General features: G+C 42.9%; 1 protein-coding gene across 2 annotated transcripts in view; it reads right to left on the bottom strand.

The window, feature by feature from the left end:
- Window positions 1-9,967: 9,967 nt before the first annotated feature.
- The window catches only part of LOC121534768 (ras-related protein Rab-28), a 62,071-nt gene continuing 52,496 nt past the window's right edge, over window positions 9,968-19,542 (bottom strand). Inside the window, exons 5-8 of one of the 2 annotated variants that reach the window (XM_041841349.2) lie at window positions 15,276-15,379; window positions 14,975-15,052; window positions 12,622-12,720; window positions 10,649-10,734 (exon numbers count right to left, since the gene is read on the bottom strand). In XM_041841349.2, the coding sequence (XP_041697283.1) occupies window positions 12,628-12,720; window positions 14,975-15,052; window positions 15,276-15,379 (275 nt within the window). In that variant the 3' untranslated portion in view covers window positions 10,649-10,734; window positions 12,622-12,627. Of the gene's footprint in view, window positions 10,735-12,621; window positions 12,721-14,974; window positions 15,053-15,275; window positions 15,380-19,542 lie in introns of both variants that reach the window. The other variant, XM_041841345.2, reaches the window with a different exon arrangement.

Raw genomic sequence — 19,542 nt, 5'->3', positions numbered from 1 at the left:
GTCTAGGTGCGACAAAACTAGGGCCTGTAGTACCTGCCTTGTTGATAGTGTTGTTAAGAAGGCAGAGCAGTGCTTAATTATGGACATACATCTCCCCATCTTAGCTACTGTTGTATCAATATGCTTTGACCATGACAGTCTACAATCCAGGGTTACTCCAAGCAGTTTAGTCACCTCAACTTGCTCAATTTCCACATTATTCATTAAGAGATGTAGTTGAGGTTTAGGGTTTAGTGAATGATTTGACCCAAATACAATGTTTTTAGTTTTGGAAATATTCAGGACTAACTTATTCCTTGCCACCCATTCGGAAACTGACTGCAACTCTTTGTTTAGCTGACATGTATAGTGTTGAGTCATCCGCATACATACACACACTGCCTTTACTCAATGCCAGTGGCATGTCGTTAGTAAAGATGGAGAAAAGCAAGGGGCCTAGACAGCTGCCCTGGGGAATTCTTGATTCTACCTGGATTATGTTTGAGAGGCTTCCATTAAAGAACAACCTCTGTGTTCTGTTAGACAAGTAACTCTTTATCCAAAATACAGCATGGGGATTAAAGCCATAACACATACGTTTTTCCAGCAGCAGACTATGATCGATAATGTCAAAAGCCATACTGAAGTCCAACAAAACAGCCCCCACAATCTTTTTATCATCAATTTCTCTCAGCCAATCATCAGTCATTTGTGTATGTGCTGTGCTTGTTGAATGTCCTTCTCTATAAGCAGGGCAGTTAGAGGGACATAAATTAGGTTACTTTTATGTGTCTACCGATGCCCCTGATGTAATGTACATTTGCTGAAGCATTTTGACAACTCTGTGTCACAATGGTAGGGATTAGCTGAGCTGGGCTTGGGTCATTGCTAAGTCATTGTCTCAACGCAGCCTTATAATGCTGTGAAAGGATCCAGGAACCCAAATGATTTTGGTGGATCCCATCCTCCTTATAAAACGTGTTTTGTTTCCAAAAGGTATCGAAATTGTCAACAAAAGTTACACCCATTGAGCTGCAATAATCACGTAGCCAGTTGTGAAGAGCAAGAATCCTGCTAATGCGTTCAATGCCACGATTCAGAGTTGGCACAGGGCCAGATGTTTTTTTTTGTTAGTGTCTAGCAGAGAGTCAATCAGCTCTTTAAAATCCAGTTTCAACTGTTCAGAGCTGCCCTTCATAATGTAATTAAAACTCACATGGACTACGATAGAATCGATTTCCATGTCCTGACTTAGCACATTCGGGAGCAGCTTAGTAATGTAATTTACTCGAGCTCCGGGATAGGACATTGTTTTTGCACCAGGAACGGTCACATTTCTTACCATGGAGCTGCCCAAAATCACGGCTGGCGAGAAGGATGAGGAAATTCGCCCACTCCCACGCTTCACAGGATGCAGGCCTCCGACAGATGGAGAAGCCCCGCTTGATCCAGAGCAGGGATGGAAGGTTGCCGACGTCGACTTCGAAATCGTGGTAGTAGGCACTGCGGCCGCAGACACAGGCACCCCCAGCAACGAAGGTGCAGGAAGATCAGACTCCAGGACGGCGAAACTATTCGTTATTTGTATCCGCTCCGGGCCTCTCGTTCGGAGTGTAGACTGCTTTGTGGGAGGTCGCTGTCTTCGGCTTCAACGGCTCGTGACATGCGACAATGGCTCGTGACATGCTGTGCTCCTTCGACGGCGCTATCAGATGGGGGAGCTCTGGGCAACACCGGCCAATCGGATAACGACAAACGACATAGGCCTGATCACCAACGATGATAAGACAGCCTACCACCGTCGTGTCGTCGGCAAACCTAATAATGGCGTTGAAGTCGTGCGCAACCACGCAGTCATGGGTGAACAGGAAGCACCCCTGAGGGGCCTCCGTGTTGAGGGTCAGCGTGGCAGATGTGTTGTTGCCTACCATCCCCACCTGTGGGCGGTGTGTCAGGAAGTCCAGGATCCTGTTGCAGAGGGAGGTGTTCAGTCGCAGGGTCCCAGGGTGTTGAACGCTGAGCTGTAGTCAATTAAAAACATTTTTGCTTTTGGCTGACCTTATTTTTTCATTGACATTTGTCAATAAAACTCATGAATGCAACTGTTTATGTCAATTTGTTTTGTCTTCTACTTGTAGCCGGGTTGTCCTGAAAAGAAAATGGTAAACACTTAGTTGTGAGGCTAAATAAATGGGCTGGACATGCAAATAAATTAAAGTCTGATAAATGAAAAGCTGATTTTTGCTGGGGGCTGGATTTGAAATATGGAACAGCTTGCGTTCGAAATGCGCACCAGCCATTGTGAGGGCATAGGTCTATAGGTCTCATTGGTAGTAGCCTATAACTGCAACGTTTTCTCATGAATTTGTTGGTGGCGCAAGCAGGGATGTGGGCTGGTGTGGAGAAAATGCCAGGGTCAAAATCTTGTCCCAGTCTGCTCCTGCACACACATGCACGCAGGCACACACACACATATTACCCACATGCTATCAGAAATAAATATTTATGTACATTTAGTGATCTCAAAATCAGAAAATACATTTTGAAGTTATTGTGAAGTACGGTAAGTGTGTGAGTGTATAGTATGGAAAGGGATACGTTCAGTCTTCTGTCCCTGTATTTGTCTGCTTCAACATTTTAGTTTTTCCTGGCTGGTCCTTTCACCAGACCGCCTGACTATAAATAAGGCTGTTCTGATTGCCCACATCCTTGCCCCTAAAATAAATCCTCCACTATATGGCCAGAGCAGAAACCCAGCACCTATGAGAGACAGCGCAGTCTGACAGAGCAAGCCAAATAGCCACACTCTGCAAATAAGAGGAGCAAAATCCTCAGTCCCTCTGCACGCACGCACATACAGATACACACACACACACACACACACACACACGTACACACACACACAGAGAGTACCACAGAATGGGAGCCAGGGTGGGGATCTGGGGACTGGATCCCAAATGTTACCCTTTTCCCTATACAGTGCACTACTTTTGGACCAGGGCCAATAGGGGCCATTTGGGACGTAGCCCTGAAGCTCATCAGAATGGTTGACTCAGTCCTCCTTATTCCCTCAACACGGTGTGTCTGACAATGCACAGCTGTAAAAGGGAAGAGAGTGAGTGGCTAGTCAGTAGGGTGTTGGCCCCTCTCTGCCCACTAACTTTATCCACAACCATAGCCTCTTAGTTACTGTCATCGCTGAGTCTTACCAACAACAAACACAGTCAGTGAAAAAAAAAAGGGGCGAAAGGGGGGGAGAGACTAGCAATAGTAAAAACAGTAACACTGCCTTGTTGGTGCCTACTGTCTTTGAGAGAACACAGGTGCAAAACCCACTGTACCCCTGAGGACTGAGCTTCTATCAGGCCTACAGAATTATATGTGCAAAAGAAGATTCTCAGCGTTGAAGAACTACTTGCAATATCAACTGCTGTAGTTTAAACAACACACAAGTCAATATGAACAGCACCCCATATGACTTTACACATGTCCATTCATTCCCTCTTCATTTGTGCAATAGGCTACTTTCCTTTGTAGCCAATTTTTAATTGTTGCCCTTATCCATGTTCATTTGAAAATAACATTCCCCATTTTAAGCATACAATCATTCATAAGAAACAGGTGAGAAACAGGTAGGCAAATGCATTTTTACTCAAACCCTCTTACCAATCAATCTGTCAAAGCCTCACCCCTTTCCTCACATTATCCACGGTATTATTATTTTTTCATGTCTTTGTGGGGGCACTTCACTGTTGTGAGAATTTAAGATGGAAACTGTCTGCATTTGTTTTCTTTACAAAAACACCTGTCTAAACAGTGGCAAAGCCAAGGGTGAGTCTCAAACAAAAATCCAGTAGAGAAAATCCTAAAGACAACCACTCAAGCGAAGCAATGCAAGTGCGCTGGATGAATTATCCAAGATGGTATAGCAGTGAGGTCGTGTTTTCTGTAGTGTCCTCATGTAAATAGCCAGTTTTTTTGTTTTATTTTGTCTTTTTCGTATATATTTCTCAATCTCACTTTCCATCCTTTAACTAAATATACTTTCCTGCAACCCGCCTCACCCAATGTGGAACGGATTCTATTATTTCTTCATACATTTTTATTCAGAACCTCTGGCTGAAATTAGCCAGCTAACTAGCTACTTGCTATTAGCCACCGTTAGCGGGTTTCACCATTGTCCGTGGCCATGGCCTGCACTACCTACCAGCCAGCTCTAGCCTGGACAATTATCGGCCAGTCTGCACATCGCGCTATCGAGCCAGAGCATATCGGATTTTCTGCCGGAATCACTGAATCGCTGGACCTTAACACTGGATCATCGCAACTAGCTAGCTGCAACCGAATGGCTGTTGTCGTTGTTGGCTAATCACCACTAATCACCACTGTCCTGAAGCTAACCCCAGTTAGCCTTGAGCTAGCCTCGAGCCAGGCCCATCTCCCGGCTATTTACCTCTCTGTCAACCGGACGGGACCTCCTAGTGTTGACACGGAGCCCCGCCGATCCATCCCGACTGTTCTGCCGACGTAATCGACTGTGGTTTCAACAGGCTTCCCGTTGCGACGACCACGAAGATCCATCTGCTAGCCCCGGCCCGCTAGCACACGCAATCAACAGCCGTGCCTCCAGCTCGCCTGTAGCGTAGCAGCCACTGAACTGCTCCCGGACTTACTTATCGCTGTTCACTGGACCTTATGATCACTCAGCTACACAGCTGATGCCTGCTGGACTGTTCCTTTATACGGTACCCCATCCTGTTGATCTGTTTAGCCTCAGCTCAAACTTTCGTCGCCATTACCAGCTGATGTCGTAGCTCTCTCGAATAACACCTGTGACTGCTTTATGCCAATCTCCCATGTCAATATGCCTTGCCTATTGCTGTTTCGGTTAGTTCTAACTGTACTTTTTCAATGTAGAGCCCCCAGTCCTGCTCAACCTGTCTCAGATAGATCCTTTGTCCCACCCCCCACACACGCAGAGACCGACTCAATCGGTGCCTCCAGTGATGCTATCTCTTTCATCTTTACCCAACGCTTAGGTTTACCTCCACTGTACTCATATCCTTCCATATCCTTGTCTGTACATAATGCCCTGAATCTATTCTACAACGCCCGGAAATCGGCCCCTTGTTTTCTCTGTACCCAACGCACTAGAAGACCAGTTCTTAAAGCCTTTAGCCGTATCCTTATTCTACTCCTCCTCTGTTCCTCTGGTGATATAGAGGTTAACCCAGGCCCTGTAGCCCCCAGTATCACTCCTGCTCCCCAGGCGCTATCATTTGTTGACTTCTGTACTCGCAAAAGCCTTGGTTTCTTGCATGTTAACATCAGAAGCCTCCTCCCTAAGTTTGAGTTATTCACTGCGGTAGCACACTCAGCCAACCCTGATGTTCTAGCAGTGTCTGAATCCTGGATTAGGAAGGCCACCAAAGATTCTGAAATGTCCATTCCCAACTACAATATTTTCCGTCTAGATAGAACTGCCAAAGGGGGCGGAGTTGCAATCTACTGTAGAGAGAGCCTGCAGAGCTCTATCATACTATCCAGGTCTGTGCCCAAGTTTGAGCTTCTACTTCTAAAAATCCACCTTTCCAGAAATAAGACTCTCACTGTTGCCGCTTGCTACAGACCCCCCTCAGCCCCCAGCTGTGCCCTGAACACCATATGTGAATTGATTGCCCCCCATCTATCCTCAAGAGTTCGTATTGCTTGGTGACCTAAACTGGGATATGATTAACACCCCGGCCGTCCTACAATCTAAACTAGATGCCCTCAATCTCACACAAATTATCAAGGAACCTACCAGGTACAACCCTAAATCCGTTAACAATGGCACCCTCATAGATATCATCCTGACTAACTTACCCTCTAAATACACCTCCGCTGTCTTCAACCAGGATCTCAGCGATCACTGCCTGCGTCCGTAATGGGTCCGCGGTCAAACGACCACCCCTCATCACTGTCAAACGCTCCCTAAAACACTTCAGTGAGCAGGCCTTTCTAATTGACCTGGCCCGGGTATCCTGGATGGATATTGACCTAATTCCGTCAGTAGAGGATGCCTGGTTGTTCTTTAAAAGTGCTTTCCTCTCCATCTTTAATAAGCATGCCCCATTCAAACATTTCAGAACTAAGAACAGATATAGCCCCTGGTTCACCCCAGACTTGACTGCCCTTGACCAGCACAAAAACATCCTGTGGCGTACGGCATTAGCATCGAAAAGCCCGTGCGATATGCAACTTTTCAGGGAAGTCAGGAACCAATATACACAATCAGTTAGGAAAGCAAAGGCTAACTTTTTCAAACAGAAATGTGCTTCCTGTAGCACTAACTCCAAAAAGTTTTGGGAGACTGTAAAGTCCATGGAGAATAAGAGCACCTCCTCCCAGCTGCCCACTGCACTGAGGCTAGGAAACACTGTCACTACCGATAAATCTACGAACATTTCAACAAGCATTTTGCTACGGCTGGCCATGCTTTCCACCTGGCTACACCTAACCCGGCCACCAGCTCTGCACCCTGCACTGCTACTTGCCCATGCCGCCCCCCACTTCTCCTTCACCCAAATTCAGATAGCTGATGTTCTGAAAGAGCTGAAAAATCTGGACCCCTACAAATCAGCTGGGCTAGACAAGCTGGACCCTTTCTTTCTCAAATTAGCTGCCGAAATTGTCGCAACCCCTAACACAAGCCTGTTCAAGCTCTCTTTCATATCGTCTGAGATCCCCAGAGATTGGAAATCTGCTGCGGTCATCCCCCTCTTCAAAGGGGGTGACACTCTAGATCCAAACTGTTACAGACCTATATCCATCCTGCCCTTCAAAAGAATTTGAAAGCCAAGTTAACAAACAGATCACCGACCATTTAGAATCCCACTGTACCTTCTCCGCTATGCAATCTGGTTTCCGAGCTGGTCATGGGTGTACCTCAGCCACGCTCAAGGTCCTAAACGATATAATAACTGCGATCGATAAAAGATAGTACTGTGCAGCCGTCTTCATTGACCTGGCCAAGGCTTTTGACTGTCAATCACTGCATTCTTATTGAAAGACTAAATAGCCTTGGTTTCTCAAATGACTGCCTCGCCTGGTTCACCAACTACTTCTCAGATAGAGTTCAATGTGTCAAATCGGAGGGCCTGTTGTCTGGACCTCTGGCAATCTCTATGGGGGTGCCACAGGGTTCAATTCACGGGCCGACTCTATTCTCTGTGTATATCAATGATGTCGTTCTTGCTGCTTGTGACTCTCAGATCCACCTCTACGCAGACGACACCATTTTGTATACATCTGGCCCTTCATTGGACACTGTGTTAACAAACCTCCAAACGAGCTTCAATGCCATACAATACTCCTTCCGTGGCCTCCAACTGCTCTTAAACACTAGTAAAACTAAATGCATGCTCTTCAATCGAACGCTGCTTGCACCCGCCTGCCCGACTAGAATCACTACTCTCGGCGAATACGTACAAATACCTAGGTGTCTGGTTAGACTGTAAACTCTCCTTCCAAACTCACATTAAGCATCTCCAATCCAAAGTTAGATCTAGAATCGGCTTCCTATTTCGCAACAAAGCCTCATTCACTCATGCTGCTAAACATGCCCTCGTAAAACTGACTATCCTACCGATCCTTGACTTCGGCGATGTCATTTACAAAATAGCTTCCAACATTCTACTCAGCAAATTGGATGTAGTCTATCACAGTGCCATCCGTTTTGTCACCAAAGCCCCATATACTACCCACCATTGTGACCTGTACGCTCTCGTTGGCTGGCCCTCACTACATATTCGTCGCCAAACCCACTGGCTCCAGGTCATCTATAAATCCCTTATAGGCAAATCCCCGCCTTATCTTAGCTCATTGGTCACCATAGCAACACCCACCCGTAGTGTCCCAGCAGGTATATCTCACTGGTCATCCCCAAAGCAAACACCTCCTTTGGTCCCATTCCTTCCAGTTCTCTGCTGCAAATGACTGGAACGAACTACAAAAATCTCTGAAGCTGGAGACACTTATCTCCCTCACTATCTTTAAGCATCAGTTGTCAGAGCAGCTTACCGATCACTGCACCTGTACACAGCCCATCTGTAATTAGCCCACCCAACTACCTCATCTCCATATTGTTATTTACATTATTTATTTTGCTCATTTGCACCCCAGTATCTCTATTTGCACATCTATAACTCCAGTGTTAGTGCAAAATAATTACAATTATAATTTAGTATTATGTCCTATTTATTGCCTTACCTCCATAACTTACATTTGCACACACTGTATATATATTTTCTATTGTGTTATTGACTGTACGTATTGTTATTCCATATGTAACTCTGTTGTTTTTTCCGCACTGCTTTGCTTTATCTTGGCCAGGTCGCAGTTGTAAATGAGAACTTGTTCTCAACTGGCTTACCTGGTTAAATAAAGGTGAAATAAAAAATAATAATAAATAAATAAATGACTCCAGCTGTGTCTATGTTGCAATGGCTCACTTTTCTTTACAAGGCAATGATTTCTTTATCTAGATGAAAAATGCAACAGGTAGGCTAAGGTGGACAAATTCGTTCCCTCCTTTATATTTGTTAAAAAAAGACACCCATTTTTTTTTTCCATCACCTTAAATGTCTAAAAGTAGGCCTATAGAAAGGTTTTAGTGACTTTGACTCAGCAAGAAAGATATACCTGAAACAAAAACCCTCACAGGTTTGTGGCGACGACAAAAGACCAGACTATTTAAGTGATTATTAATACAGTTTACATCTTATACTGGCATTTGGATCCTCTGTCCGGAGTCGATTTAAATCTGCACAAATTAAGCACTTTGTGTGTCCAGACAAATATACAGCAATATGTTGGAAAATCCCCTGGTGATCAGTCATCTGTAGAGTCAAATCATGTCAATCAATTACAAGTGTAAACACACACACACACACTAACATACTACTTATTTCCAGAATTCCAAGTAGGGGGCACAACGTTGCACAAACTATATACCAGTAGCCTAATAATTACAAACTATTGCACTTGTTTTCAACAGCAGTTTTATTTTTCATATACAAACACACAATGTCTGTACCACTTTTTAATGTTTACTAGACAACCATTTTCTAAGTGTACAGAGTATATAACATAATTTTTTCATACTTTACTTTTTGATACTTTCTTTTTATGACCAAAAGTAATAGAGTACAGAGCCTATTCCATCCAATGAGAGAAGCTCTTTACATCTCACTGAAATGTGAGCAGCGTTGAAAATAAGATCTTCCACAAAGCAATGCATATATCATTTATAAAGACAATTTATACAAGGCGAACACCATGGTTTACAGAGTAAAATCCAACTATGTCGTCATGTTTTGTTATGTATTTTCTGTTGTACAAGCTTCTGGTACAATGTTGACATCCTCCGTGTGCAAGTACACCATATTAGTCAAAAAAATATTTGGGACAAATACAAACTGCAAGATAAACCGACTTGAGGGATGAGTATCTGTACAAAACAACACATGCCTATAACTCCGCTTGTTTGGTCAAAACGATGATCCTACGAAGCACCTTGTGTCAAAGCAGTTCTTCATTGCAGACTTTTCTGTTCTACAACGGACAGTTGAAAAAGGCTACAAACATACAGATATTAATTGTCATACATTTAAGCTGCACCAATACATACTTAAATGTCCATTGTCAAGGTAAAAATATATACTGAACAAAAATATTATACGCAACATGCAACAATTTCAAAGATTTTACTGAGTTAGTTCATTTAAGGAAATCAATCAATTGAAATAAATTCATTAGGCCCTAATCTATGGACTTCACATAACTGGGGAGGGGCGCAGCCAGTTTTCCCCACAAATGGGCTTTATTACAGACAGAAATACTTTAATCAGCTGTCCGGGTGGCTGGTCTCAGACGATCCCACAGGTGAAGAAGCCAGATGTGGAGTTGCACAACATTTTAGAGAAATACATTATTTGTGCGTATGGAACATTTCTGGGGATCTTTTATTTCAGCTCATCAAACATGGGACCAACACTTTACATGTTGCGTTTATATTTTTATTGAGTATATATACAATCAAATGGTCCTTTGAAGAATAATTGAATAATGAAAACAGTAGAAAAAAAACAAGGACAAAAAGAGTAACAGTTGCCCAAAACTAAAGAAATATTGACAAATGTGTTTAAACTGCTAAAAAAGTGGAGGTCCCATTTGCTTTCAGCATATCTTCATGTTTAAACAGATGTATGCTGCAACCAAAGCTGATTACTACTCAAGAAATCATTCATGAAAATATATTACATGTATTGAAGCCAGGAATATACTGTGGGGTCCCTTTAAATAACTGTACATACAGAGGGAGAGATCCTCACATTCAAATCTTAAAATATGCAGTACTTGGTCCGATGACACAGAAAAAAATCAAAAAAGGAAATACTGATAAAGCCTTTCTAAAGACTTGTGTGTTGAGAGAGAGAAGGGAGGAGTGTGTGTGTGTGCGTGTGTGTGTGTGTGTGTGTGTGCAGCAGAATAAACCAAGCTGGCTCAATTCCCCTGCTCTGGCTATGGGCCAGTGTGTTGGGGGCAGCCTGCTGGTCAGAAGCCCTCACTGCTTTAGTCCGTTTGTGGAGGGGCAAGAGGGCAGGTGGGGGAGAGAGGGGGTCACTGCACCGCACACATGGAGCTGCGCGGGGGGTTGACTGTCCTCGCCACAGGTTCTTGACTGTAGTTCACGATGTCTGCCTTCACCACACGCTATGGAGACACATAGACAAAGAAAGACATAAACAGAGGCAAAATATGAGAAAGTTGCCACCATACTAGAAAATCCATCTGATTTTAAAGTGGCAATATGTAACTTTTTGGGCGACCTGACCAAATTCACATAGGAAATGTGAGTTATAGATCTATCATTCTACTTGAAAGCAAGTCTAAGAAGCGGTATATCAGTTCTATGTGCGCTATTTCTGTGCTTCCCGTTTTTAAAATGTTGTTTTCGTGTCTTTTACTTTCGGTTTTGTACAACAGCTTGAAATAGCTGAAAACAACAATATTTCTGGCTATGGAAAATATATTTCACAGCGGTTCAGATGGTACAATGATTCTCTACACTATACTAGCTTATTTTGTCACATAAACTGAAATTAGGCGAACTATTAGAGTTTTAGCAACCAGGAAATGGAGGAGCGATTTTAAACACCAATTATACAATTTGAGATTAATTTACCTAATTGATACTACTAAATATTTGCCATTTGTTCCTGCATAGGCCAGAAATCTATATGGATCACATAAAACAGGTCCCAGGTCTTCCTTCCCAGGCCCCAGACCTTACTTGTATAATTCAAATACATTTAATTTGTCACATTCAGGAAAAACATGTAAACTGAAGTATACAAGTTAATGGATGAATGTTATGGTAAAAATAAAGATGGAAATTCTGCTCTATGGTAAAGATCTGCTCTACAGTCTTTTTGCAGATGCAGCCAGCTCAATGCCAATCACAAGCGTAGAAACAGGTCAAACAAAGGTCAGTCTGACACAAACTCTGTCCGGGGGCCAAGCCCACTTCTCTGGATCATACTAATGCAGCCCACTAAAATAGTCGAAAATTCCTGGCAACATCTTCTCATGTTTTTCTTCTCAATGATAATATCTTTTTAGTACCAAACTATTGTAGGACTAGCCTAAATCAAACTTTCCTTCATTAATTACAAACTAACTAATAACTAACTTAAAGTGGAACTGACAGCATTAACTACTTTGCAGATATGAAACGGACAATCATAATATCAGTCAAAAATATAAAAAATCCCAGTTTATGCTACAAAACCAACTTTATAAGAGGTTTTAAAAATAGGTTATATGTCATGATGTAGAGTAAGGCATTGTTGGCAGAATACATGGATGCAGTTCAACGCATGATTAATATAGCTAATTCACCAACACTTTTCTTGGTAGTCCAACAAATATTGCTATCAGGTTGTAAATCACAGCTGGTCTGGTACATTGTTTGCTGCCTCCAGCCCTTCGGGATGCACTGTTTCAGTTTCAATGACTCAATGTTTTAGACATAAACGGACGAATTTAACTAAGGCAGGGAATGTCAATGCAATCAAACTAGCAATGGCAATGACCACAAGTCAGTCATAACGTTGCTAATAGGCTAGCTTATCTAATTATGTAGCTAATTATTTAGCAAGCTAAAATGCCTTAAAGGCATTTATGAAAATTCTATAGCAATATGGAGTTGGAAAGCGGCCGAGCGTTTGTACAATGGATAGACACTGCAATAAAACATGTCATTCTTGTCCAGGACCGGACTCTACACAGACTGGTGCGCCATAGCCAATCAGAGCTACAGTATTCTCAAACATTCTATGAAAGTACGAAATTGTGAAGATGACCATATCTAAGTGCTCGCTTCTCTATACACCTGTGGGTGTATATGAACAGATTTTAATACGATTTGATTTTGCTAAAACGCTGTCAGTTCCACTTTAATTCCCACAATTAAAATACAACAACAACCTCTACCACTACCACTTCGTAAGGTGCTCTTGTGGTTTTATACCAGGCACTAATAGATACAGTATATTTCAGGAGATAAATATATCTATGTGTGACTGTGTATAGACATACTTCCAACTACTGAACCGAACAGATTTTGCTCTGATTGGTCTCTTGTCTAATGGGGACTTCGTCCTGAGGGTAGTCCACCAGCTCAGCTTTCACGATCCTCTGAGCAGCACACACCAATGGAGAGATGGAAGGAGACAAAACCAGGCAGGAGAGAGAGACATGGAGAGGGAAATCAGGGTAAATGGATAAAAAGGAAGACGCGTGGGTAGAGGAGGTGAGGATGGAAAGGAGAGAGAGGACAGGAAAGAAAACAAAGATGCAGACGGGAGGTACAGTTGGTTGGAATGGAGGATGGGGAGAGGTGAAGACAGGGTCGTGGAGGTGACAGTGAGAAAAATGAGAAAGAAACGTGAGAAATGGATTTGAACAGGAGAATAAACAAATGAGAAGCTCCGGGGTTTACGTAGGAAAATGTCCATGACCAAAATACATTTGTGAAACATTTCGTCATGTACAAAATGAAGAACACTCAGATATTATAATACTCCCAGACAGATATGAATTGTGTGTGCCAAATATTGGTTTATCCATTCAATAAAGATCTGGGAGTATTGTAGCGAGTGAGACTTTTTTTATTTTCTTAAAGTTTAAGCCGTTAGTCTGCACTTTTATTTGGGTGTGCATCCTCGGCTCCTCTTCTACTAACATTTTACCATGCCAAGTTTTAAATCAATCGTTACATCTTCAATGAGGAAAGGTATAGCTATCACCTTTACCTATTCTTGACTTGGTGATGTAGCTCTGAGTGAAAGTGATCTTACAGCCAACCCTGTCAGAAATCCAACTGAGCTCATCTGGGCTAATATTCAGAAAACATCTCAGAATAGGAGTGCTGATCTAGAATCAGTTCCCCTCTCTGTCCATGTCATCTAATTCATTATGATCTAAAAGGCAAAACCGATTCTAGATCAGCACTCCTGAGACACTTTATGAATACGGGCCCTGGATATTGAGTACCAGTAACAGGACAGGTTCTGAACTTACAATTAGACCTCAGACCTGGATTGGGGAGCCAGCAAAGACCAGACATCGTGGTTGAACCCAGGCCCTGGTTGGTTGATTAATGAGCTGCCGATGCCTTTTGTCAGACCCCATGAGTGATCAGCGGCCCCAGTATCTGTTCTTCCAGACAAGGGACAATGATGGAGTGGGCTCCCAAGCCAATAAGATCTTGCCAGGGGCTCTGACCCCCATGCACAGCTCTCTAAACCCGACAGCTGATAATGAGGCTTTTCTGGCCCCCCAACGAGACCCTAGAGCTGCCCCCTGACCTCCATCCCCAAATGCCTACAACTCAGAACATAATTCCAACCATTGTTAGCACTGCACAAGGTAGAAAAACAGACAATTCAAAAACATTTCTATTTTCCTCAATTTCTTTCTACTTATTTTTTCTTTCTCCAGTGAATGTTGAGGCCTTCAACTACTGTAACCACAAAGTCTTATCCCCAAACCTAACCCATTCTCTATCCAAGATGAAGATACACCATTGAAGTGGGATAGTCTTTACTCTACTTATTTTATTTAGAAAGATATCTTCAGAGAACTTGCATCCCTGGAGTGACACATGGACATCATAGATTACGTTTCTGTGACAGGCATCTTGACTGACAGATCAGACCACTCATCCGGCTTGTTTAGCTTGGATTAAAGCACTTGGGTTTATTGAGGAAGCTATCATGGGATGTGACAGAGGGGAGCGGAGATGAACACCTTCATTAGCCTCTGTCTGTTGACAGCAGAAGGGGCAGGGTAGGGGTGGAAGTGTATTTGAGAGTCATCTCCTAGCCTTCGCTCCCTTGGTCCTCTCATTTCTCTGGGGGTCCTGACCTCCCCATAGCCCCAGACTTATCAGCCGCTCTCTAGCCAGCGCGGCACCAGCCAGTCATATCACAGCCAGGATTAATGCCTCTTGGGGAGATGCCCTGCGTAATCCCACTGCTGCCACCAGTGACGGGGCCACCTTGTCTGGCTGGTTCGAAGAGGCCGAGCTCGGAGGACCTGTTCAGCCCACATCAGGGGGAGATAAACGCAATAAATCCGAAGATGCAGCCAAACCTTCCTACCCTACACCGCCAACCTCTTGACCTCTCGTTTCACGCACCATTGGGCTCTAACGTCATCAACGTGGCTGAATTTACAGATGGACAGTGTCAGTCACAGGTACAGCGTCACAGGAGTAACAAGCATCCTCTACAGTGTGCGGTGAACTCGTGCCCTGACACACTTTGTTTGACCTCGTGTACATGCGTGTGGTTATAAGAAACCGTCTAAAAAATGGCAACATGACTCCAGGGGCTGCTACATAATTCTCTATGGGAAACGTGAGAGAAAAGGCCTAATGAAGGCTCACCTGGGACTGCTCCATCTCTGCTTTGTTGAGCTTCACCCCCAGAATCTCTGCAGCCACTCTCTGGAATGCCAGGAACACCTGAAGGGAAGGCAGGGCGGGAAAGGGAAAGAGAGGAGACATGAGCAGGAATATAGAATATGCTTTCAATGTGCACAAATAAACAAATATTGCACCGCATCAATTTTGTTTAGTCTCATCTTCTTCACAGCAAACAAGAGTATTTCAGTGGTAGGTTTTACATGTCATTTTCTTGGTGCATGTGCGTCACTTTTGATGTGATTTATTGGGTAAACTGACTCACTGAGTCTCCAGACTTGGCTGATACGAACTGACTGATGAGGCTGTTCTCTTGGCAGAAGCGCTGGTGTTTGTCAGCCTTCACTGTCCTCATATGCTCCAGGTCGACTGTGGAGAAAATGCAGCGTAACATGTCAGCAAATTCACAGATAGCATGATTGACTTTACACAAGGTTACACAGACAGGGCGAACCTCATATCTGGACTTGCACAGAAAAGATAAAGGTTTACACTAGCTCAAGATACACTCAGGGTCTGCCTGATATAGATAATTGGCAACATAATTGAATTGTTGTGTGTCACGTTAAGTTAAGGCACCTTTTTCTAAATAAATGTCTCTCCTTTTGATGTCCTGTCGGGGGAGGAAATTAGGGATGCAAAGGGAGGGTATATTACTGGAAACATTCTAAGTTTACCAGTAAACTACCAGAATTTTGGTATGTTTCTATCACAAGACATCTAGTGGCCCATTTGGGTACTTCATATTGTCACAGGTGTCTGTAATTACCTCTGGCCCTCTGTGTGGCCTTATCACATACAGTGCATTCTGAAAGTTTTCAGACCCCTTCACTTTTTCCACATTTTGTTACGTTACAGCCTTATTCTAAAATTTATTAAATTGCTTTTTCCCCCCCATCAATCTACACACAATACCCATAATGACAAAGCAAAAACTGGTTTTTAGAAAATGCAGCACATTAATATATAAAATAAATAAATAAATAATAGAAATAACACATTTACATAAGTACTCAGACCCTTTACTCAGTACTTTGTTGAAGCACCTTTGGCAGCGATTACAGCCTCGAGTCTTCTTGGGTATGACGCTACAAGCTTGGCACAACTGTATTTTGGGAGTTTCTCCTATTCTTCTCTGCAGATCCTCTCAAGCTCTGTCAGGTTGGATGGGGAGCATTGCTGCACAGCTATTTTCAGGTCTCTCGAGATGTTCGATCGGGCTCAAGTCCGGGCTCTGGCTGGGCCAATCAAGGACATTCAGAGAGACTTGTCCCGAAGCCACTCCTGCGTTGTCTTGGCTGTGTGCTTAGGGTAGTTGTCCTGTTGGAAGGTAAACCTTTGCCCCAGTTTGAGGTCCTGAGCGCTCTGGAGCAGGTTTTCATCAAGGATCTCTTTGTACTTTGCTCCATTCATCTTTCCCTCGATCCTGATTAGTCTCCTAGTCAGCATGACGCTTCCACCACCATGCTTCACCATAGGGATGGTGCCAGGTTTCCTCCAGACGTGACTCTTGGCATTCAGGCAAAAGAGTTGAATCTTGATTTCATCAGACCAGAGAATCTTATTTCTCATGGTCTGAGAGTCCTTTAGGTGCCTTTTGGCAAACTCGAAGCGTGCTGTCATATGCCTTTTACTGAGGAGTGGCTTATGTCTGGCCAATCTACCATAAAGGCCTGATTGGTGGAGTGCTGCAGAAATGGTTGTCCTTCTGGAAGGTTTTCTCATCTCCACAGAGGAACTCTGGAGCTCTGTCAGCGTGACCATCGGGTTCTTGGTCACCTCCCTGACCAAGGCCCTTCTACCCCGATTGCCCATTTAAGAATGTTGGAGGTCAGTGTGTTCTTGGGGACCTGCAATGCTGCAGAAATGTTTTGGTACCCTTCCCCAGATCTGTGACTAGACACAATTCTGTCTCGGAGCTCTACGGACAATTCCTTCGACCTCATGGCTCGACCTCATGACAAAGCGAAAAACCTGTTTTCCCTTTGTCATTATGGGGTATTGTGTGTAGATTGATGAGGAAAATGTTTTATTTAATCCATATTAGATGGATTAAATAGTGGACTAAATAGTTGGAAGAGTTGCAGAGCATTGAAAATAATGCCATTGTTGATTATACTTTTTTCATTAATTAGGCTATTTTCTCTTGAACTATATGGTCTATCTACTAGAAACTCATGGACAATATGGACACAGATATAAAAACAAAACAAAAACATATATATATATATAAACACACATATACACATCTATCTATCTCTCATATATATATATATATATATATATATAAAATACATTTAAAAAATGTTATTCAAGTATAAATTACCAAAGTTACGATAGATTGCCATAGATTCTGTTAATTACCAAAAAGTTTCCAGTAACTTTGGTAAATTACCAGTAGCTTTGCAACCCTAATTCAGAGACCCAAGGCCTCCATTTCCAGGTGCGATTACAGCTCAGTGTCACACATTCCATAACGTAGACCTAGTACAGCTGCACCCTGAAGCCATGCACATTTAGCTCTACATGACCCAAGTAAGTCAAAAGAGCCCAGCTCTACCCCGAAGTATGGATGTCTGCTGAGAGAAAGCCATGACATATCATGTAATTACATATTTAATTATAAATCAGGCCTTTAAGTTGCACACATGGGCCTAAAACCTAGGTCTGTCAAAACCACGCTCATTTACGGAATGGGTACAATGATAGTGCCTTCCTTTCTAGCCATCGTGCCTGTCTCCGTGCATTCAACTCCGGTGATACCAGGCGTTTCACTTCTCCCCTTCCTCAATACGGGTTCACGCCAGGGTCACAAGGGAAGGTCATCTGGGGGTCTTGCTGCTGAAAGCAATAGCTTCCCAGTTTATTACTGGCTTTGTGTGACAAGGCGGCCACGCCCGGTATCTGGTGCATACGTGTCCATGGGAGCCGGAGGAGGTAGTAGGCTACTGTACGGTGTTGAATTCCTCTCGTCCCCCTCGAGTTTTGCTCTTTGTATGAACTTAATTCAAGCTGTCAGTGTTTTCTCCTGTTCTCATGACCCCTGATTTAGGGGTGTGTGTGTGTGTGCGTGCGTGTGTGTGAGCGAGAGAGTGTGTGTACGTGCATGTGTGTGTTCTGAAGAGCAATGTCAACAGTGCCCTCCAGTATTATTAATCATATATTAAGTCATAGTGACCAAAATATAAAAGGCCAGTCACCATCCATAGCCATTTCCAAGAGAAAGGCACATTTTGGGACAGTGTTTTGTGATTTTTTTGTGAATCATTCTAAGAATGTTGGCACCACATAACTGGGAAAAAGTTACCGTATATGTCATGACATAAGAGTCTGGAACGTCTCTCCGCACGCATACACATGGCTGTCTTGTAGGTGTCAGCACATTATTAATTTCCTTTATTTAGAGCGAAGGCATGCTACCAGAAGTAAACTGTGCTAATCCTTTGGATCCTGCACACTTGGGAGTGGTTATCAATCATCTGTCAGAGTCAGACTAGCCAACATTAACACACTGGGGCCGGGGAGTGGCAGGACACTAAGTAAACCTGACAATGGGGAGAACTGAAGATAAAGCAATTAACGAAGGTTTCTCTGTGCTGTCATGACTGACGGGGCATACAAAGACAAACAATCATTTTTGTCTTCTATCGTTGCATAGTCATACAGGTGACAGTTTTAAAACTCTTGGACCTATTATGGATTTATTTTTTTCAAGACGTGTGCAAATAATGAACATACAGTATATCCCTAGAAATACTAGAAACACATGGTTTGATGAGTTGCAAGAACACTAAAAAATACTGACTATTTGGTAAGACATTGTGTGTAAGGACCAGGCCCAATTCTGTCAGCTAAAACGGCCTAACAAAACCCAATTCATTACACAAAGCAATAGACAAAATGTTTATTTCGAAAAACCTGCTCCATAATTACTAAAGACTAACTTATAGAACGTATAGAATTTATGAGCCAATCTTAAGACATGGGAGAGTAGGCATGTGTTATTTTGCTCTTGCTCTTTCAGTCGCCGGGAGAGTTAGCCTAAGTTATTACGTTCCCTCATACAGGAATACCAGAGAAACAATACTGACCAAGAGACTCAAAGTGCCTTCCTAATGAAAATAAAACACGAGCTATGTATACATTTGGATAATTTTTTTTGACAATTACTTACATTTTCATACATGCCAAGACAGAAGGCTTATAATGTTCAGTAAATTAATAAAAATTCAATAAAACAATACTGCATATAATAATATAGGAATGCAATGACTGATATGTTAAGGCTTAAATTAATATATATTTTTGTTAGAATTCAAATAGCCAGAAATAATACATATTTTCATTCTTGAGAGGACTGCCAATGACAACCGCAAATACTGTTTAATTTGCAACAAACCAAAAGTACAATCTCTCCAAAACAGATTCTAGCTACATGTGTCATCTGTCTGCGGACACAGAGTGCACAAAAAGCCTAAAGTTATGGTGTTTCTTATTTTTTTACCCGTGTTAATGTAGCCATTTCCACTAAT

Source organism: Coregonus clupeaformis, unplaced genomic scaffold, assembly GCF_020615455.1.
Source record: "Coregonus clupeaformis isolate EN_2021a unplaced genomic scaffold, ASM2061545v1 scaf0204, whole genome shotgun sequence".
NCBI lineage: Eukaryota > Metazoa > Chordata > Actinopteri > Salmoniformes > Salmonidae > Coregonus > Coregonus clupeaformis.
Note: the sequence above shows the minus strand (reverse complement) of the source record. Positions and strands in the feature narration are given on the sequence as shown.